At 44.0% G+C, this 5,635-nt stretch overlaps 1 protein-coding gene across 1 annotated transcript; it reads left to right on the forward strand.

Moving 5' to 3' along the window:
* The first annotated feature begins 3,734 nt into the window (after window positions 1–3,734).
* LOC104547091 (E3 ubiquitin-protein ligase MARCH4-like) lies at window positions 3,735–4,537 on the forward strand. The gene is made up of 2 exons (XM_010192663.1): window positions 3,735–3,873; window positions 4,176–4,537. Exons 1-2 carry the CDS (start codon window positions 3,735–3,737, stop codon window positions 4,535–4,537), a joined length of 501 nt encoding a protein of 166 aa, XP_010190965.1.
* The last annotated feature ends 1,098 nt before the right edge of the window (window positions 4,538–5,635 follow it).

Raw genomic sequence — 5,635 nt, forward strand, 5'->3', positions numbered from 1 at the left:
CCAATCTGAAATCAGGCTTTGTGCGCTTTGGGGCTGGGTAACTTCCTGTGATGGTTTTGCATAAGAGCAGTGGTTGAGTGCTGGGTACTCTCCCATGTATAATAAATGAAAGGAAGCACAAGATACCAGCATAAGCAATGTGTACAGAGGTGCTGTAGTTGTGGTACAACCTGTTGCCAAGGCATCGTTGTGTTTGCCCATGCTGTGAAGCACAAAGCTGCTTCTTGGCTCTGGGAAGTAGTCGCTGCACCCAGGATAATCACTAGTCCCTCCTGCCTGGACTCTGCAGTGCTCCACAGGGCTGACCATGACCTGACCCTCTGCATGGACTCTATAGTAACAAAGCCACAAGAGAAAGAGCAAAAAAAGGCTAATATATGGAGAGAGTCAACACGGTCAAAAATGATCAGTATGATCCTGATTTGATCAGTATGATCAAATGATCCTGTGCATACTGGTCCAGATGTAGCACATGGTAATTTGAAGCACTGCACTGCATTAGCCCTGCCATATTAGTTTAGAGATACTATTATGTCTTGTCCTGGGACCCTAACTACATCAATGTGGTAATGCAAGCCAAGGCATTAGAAATTTTTTTGGTAGACTTTGCTGTCAGGTTAATGACCCCTTCACATAATATGGGCTGTCTCTAGCTCCAGAGCCATCTAGGAAATCTTTTCATGGCACAAGTCAGTGGAAGTAGAAATGTCTAAGAGTATAAAAAAGGCCAAGACTCCATCTATCCAGCTGCCCTGTTTCCATCAATAGCCACAAACATACAAGAGTGAAATAAGAGCAAGACAGTGTATATTATAGTTCCCCTGAATACTTCTTCCAGCATTCAACAATTTTGAGCTCAAGGAGTTTCTTCTGGTGCTGGTCCAGCCAGGTCTCTACGTGAGAAAATGGGAATGAGAACAGCACATCTTCAGTGCCCATGTTCCATAGGAGCTTCATTTCACCAACACAAGAAAGGGATTTCATGGACCAGGCAGCGATCTGGACCAACATGGATTTGCAGGAAATTCACAAAGGTTTTCCTTCCAAAGAGCATGGTTTTCACAGCGGATCCATTGAGAACAGATTTTGTGAAGCAGAAGAGGGCAAGATAAACTTGGCTGGTGTGGAAAAGTGGCCAGTACCAGAATGCGTCTGAAATTCTGATTTAGACGTTTCTGAGTTGAAAAGAAAGAAATGCACAGTGAGAAGTTCACACCAAGCCACTATCTTCCCTGCACAACAGGATTTAGCTTATGGAATGATTGCTTCTAGCTGGACACTTCTAGTTGAATACACTTCTTCCTGAAGGATTTCCCACTTAAGTCTAGCCTTTAATTGGAAAGTTTCACCTCTGTAAACAAGAACGATCCTCAAGGGAAGGGTGTTGCTGGAAGAGCTGAACATAGGAATTCCAATCCTAATTTATCTCAGGCAGAAAAAAATTGTTTCAATGGGAGCATTAAGCATCCTGCAGCTTGATATAAACTGATGGACTCTTGCTTACTCTTGGCATGCACTCTTGCAAATGAATCACTGTTACTTCCGCCTCCCTGCCCACCCCTCCACTTGGTTCCTTTTTAATTTTACAGTTTCCTGAGCTTGACACTGGGAAATCGATAAGTAATTTAGAACCCAGTAAATATGGAGGAAAACAAGTTATTTTGTACTTTTATAAATATTTGGAAACCAAAATTATCTAAGAAAACAGGTGCTCAGTTGACTCAGCAACCCATCCATCAGCATCACACAGTTAATTGCATAAGATCATAAACATTTATAATTAGTAGGCAAACAAACAAGAATTTTATAAACAGCCCTCTTGAATCAGGCTGCGCATTAAATATTTGTGATAAGGTAATTAAGAATAGATTTACAATCCTGGCTCAGTGTTTAATACTTTGGAGAATGGATTTGATTCTATGGAGAATGTTTGAATGTCTCAAAGAAACATTGGCTCTGTCGTTGATCAGAGTGGAATTTCATTCAGACAGCTCATTTAAATATATGTCTAACGTCCCTTGTCATGGGCTGATCCACCCCAGGCCTGCTTCAAAGCTCTGTCTCCTTGGCTGGATCTGCAGGCTTTCCCTAAGTCCTGTTTTTTATGGTTGATGCTTTGATCAGAAGATGTCAGAATTCTCACCTGTGTTTCAAAGCAGGGAGGAGAAAACACATTTTTCTATTATGACAACTCAGTGTTTGGTTATGAAAAGCCAGCATTACTACAGGATTACACCTGTGCAACTCCTGTACTCTAACGTCCAACATCATTCTATCTCCTAAAACAGCCAGATGTGAATACTTGAACTGTGTGATGTAATTACTTCTACAGCCAGTAGTCAGGCTCAGCACCCCATAACTATGAATGTGAGAGTCGCCCTGAAGCTACTCTGATCAAGTCAGCAGAGCTTCTAGTTCTGCTTAGAACCAGAAAGGCTGGAAACTCAGTCTGTACTGAAGGTAGAATTTAAACTCTATGAAATCACATGCAGACCCTAAGAAACCAGGTGGCTGCATCCCATCAGTGAGTAATGGAGAGGTCAGCCCTATGGTTAGGGTGACCTTTAGATTGTTTGGGTTTTGATATAGCACAGATTTATTCCAGTAGTTACATGTCATCAGAAACTGAAACAATCTGGAAAAGCTGGGTGGAGGGTAAAGCCCTAGCATTTCATTCATCAGGGATAGCAGTAAACCACTTTATTTTGTGGTGACCATCATCTTCCCACACATTCTGGAGCAGGCAACATCCTTATTGCAGCATAATTTTACTTCTTACTTCTTGTGGTTCTTTTGTTCTTTGCCGTTGTATTAATATCCTTGTGACAGGTAAGCAAGAGAGCTGCTCTTCCTAGAAATGTTTCTGATAGTCTTGATCCTGGCCAAGAATGGTGAAGCCATCATTACTAAGAACAATTAAGTTATCCATGTGTTAACTCACCCAGTACGTGTCCTGCCTACTCCTCTAGCTTCAGTTACACATGGCTTAAAAGCTGTTTTCTAACAGACAGTTTACTACAAAACAAGACTCAAACCCTCCTCATTCTGCATAAATCCCACTCTCTAGCAAAGCTTGTTCATTATCTTTGTGTCAGCTAAGCCAGCCTAGATGAGCAGTTGCATCTTCCTCCAGCCGCAGTGGAGAACACCACAACGTTGTAGTCACTGCATCCAAAGGGGTTAGCCAAAGCCTGGCAGCTTGAATAATAACAGAGCTTAATACTCAAGTGCCATCATCTTCTAAACAATTTATAATATAATCTAATCCTTCATTCCTCTTGCAAGGGTGGGGAGGATGACAGAGGCTGCTGGAGGTGAGCTAAGTGATGGGGTGGCAGAGCCTGAGCCACTCATTCTCTTTCAGATGCAGAGACCAGGTCAGGTGTCCTACAGCCCAGTGCCACCCCCCAGACATCAGCTCTGGTATATGCCAATGGGAAGCAGGACATACACATTACGTGCATACTCAGCGTATGCACACACTGTGTAGGCTCATCTGTCCTTTCTTTCAAGCGTGTTGCTTTCTCCCCTCGGAAGGAAGCAATGACGTGCAATGAGGGACCCGCTCTGCAGATGGGCAAAACTTTGCCTAGAATGTTTTGGTGAAATGACAATGACAAACATTTACAGGTATAGACAGACCCTTTTTTTTGTTCGATTGCCGCCTCTGGCCTCCATGTGCGTGTCTGCTGTGCTGCTGTGTGTGTGGGGAGAGGCTCGGGCTGTGCACGCACATGACGCTGGTGCAGCAGACGTCACCGGCACGTCAGATCCAGTTACACCCCCTCCAAACACACGCCATTATCTGGGTGAATCATGCCTATGCAGGATGCAAAACTAGTCCAGTGATGGATAAACCTCGGGCGTTTATTGGTAAACAGATACTGCTTTGCTGTAGGAGCATAACTCACTCTGCTGCATTTACGATCTGGTTATTGATTGCCGAGATAAAGCTGTAATCCTTTTAATTCAGGGGGGAAAGGGATCCAGCAGAGCAGCAGCACCAGTGCTCTGCCAGTCGGTAATTAAAATACTTAATTTATCGTTGAATAAACACCGGCTGAGGGAGAGCTGAGCTAACCAGCTAGCCGGGGGCAGGATGCTGGGGTAGGTTTATGGTTCTTTCTAAAGTTTTGTTTCTGTTTTATGTTTATTTCTTTCCCGCTTCCCTCCAGGTCTAATAATACACGAAGGGCCCTCGGTTTACCGGATTTTTAAACGGTGGCAGGCGGTCAATCAGCAGTGGAAAGTGCTGAACTATGACAAAACAAAGGACATGGAGGAGCAAAAAACAGGGACCAGGACAAATCAGCGCCCCTCCTCCCAAACCACCCACTCGTCCTCCACTGGTGGTACAGCCACTAACTCCGCTCCAGCCGACAGCGGGGCACGGGCTGCCGGCCATGCCACAGGCACCCTCTCTGACCACCACTGTGCTTATACCATCCTGCATATACTCAGCCACCTGAGGCCTCACGAACAGAGGAGTCAGTCTAGTAGTAACAGAGAGCTCGTCATGAGGGTCACGACGGTCTGAGCCGAGGAATTCAGGAGGCCTTAACACGAAGCGGAGGAGACAAAGAACTCATAAAGCAGAGGAGCATGGTGTGCCTTTTTCTTTCTCTTTCCTTTTCTTTTTTCTTCTTGAAATATTTTTTTCCTCCTCTCCTTTTCTTTTTCGGTAACTGCACAAGATGTAAAAAGGTGGCACCTGGCCAGCTGAGGAACAAAAGCAGGTGGAGGGAGAGCTGCACACTCATGCTAAAGAGGTTAATGTTTTCCAGCCAGTTTAAAAAAAAAAAAAAGAAAAAAAAAAGAGAAAAAAAAGACAAAGAAGAAAAAACCCAACACAAATCACAAAAAAAAACCCAACAAAACAAGTGCAATACAGACTACAAACTGAGTAGGCAGAGTTCTGGGGAAGCAGAGGAACAGACGGTTTAGCATGTCTTACAAATCCTATTACCTGGAATAGGTGACACTCTGTACACACCCCCCGTACACACACACACACGCACACAAACACACACAGTGTGAGATTTATGAGAACAAGGAAGGGAATGAAATATTGGGAGTATTTTTGTTTTCCAGACTGTGATTAACCAGGGCTATGAGTTGTTTTGTTTCATGAGTCACTCTGGAGCCTTGTTCAATTTACCATAGGATATCTGAAGTGAAATGGCTGGGGATTTTTCAGTATTGATTTACAGAGAGAGAACCCAGGCATACCCAAATTTCACCAAAAATCCTGTTTCTTCATAATGTTCCTGACAAGGGGTTTGTGAGGGTGGAACTGGGAGGGGGGAGGGCGCTCCATGAGCTTTATCTGACATATAGGCATTTTTGGCAAATTCTGTACAAATGCTCCGCAGGTGTTTCAAGCACAAGTACTGGTGTGATTTATGCCTTCATAACCCCAAATCCAGCATCTGAATCTTGCCACTCACACACATCATTTTCCATGCAGACATTCCAGGTTAATTTCCTTCCATTCTACTCTGATCACAAGAAGCTGACCCATCTCAGTGGGTTTCTGCTTCCGTGCAGATTCAGACACACATGCATTAGAGATGTACATCTTTTTTTTTCAGTGTCTGTATCCCTGCTGCTCGATTTGCAACAGTCTCACTCGGTC

The sequence above is a fragment of the Mesitornis unicolor genome, unplaced genomic scaffold (assembly GCF_000695765.1).
Source record: "Mesitornis unicolor isolate BGI_N332 unplaced genomic scaffold, ASM69576v1 scaffold50559, whole genome shotgun sequence".
NCBI lineage: Eukaryota > Metazoa > Chordata > Aves > Mesitornithiformes > Mesitornithidae > Mesitornis > Mesitornis unicolor.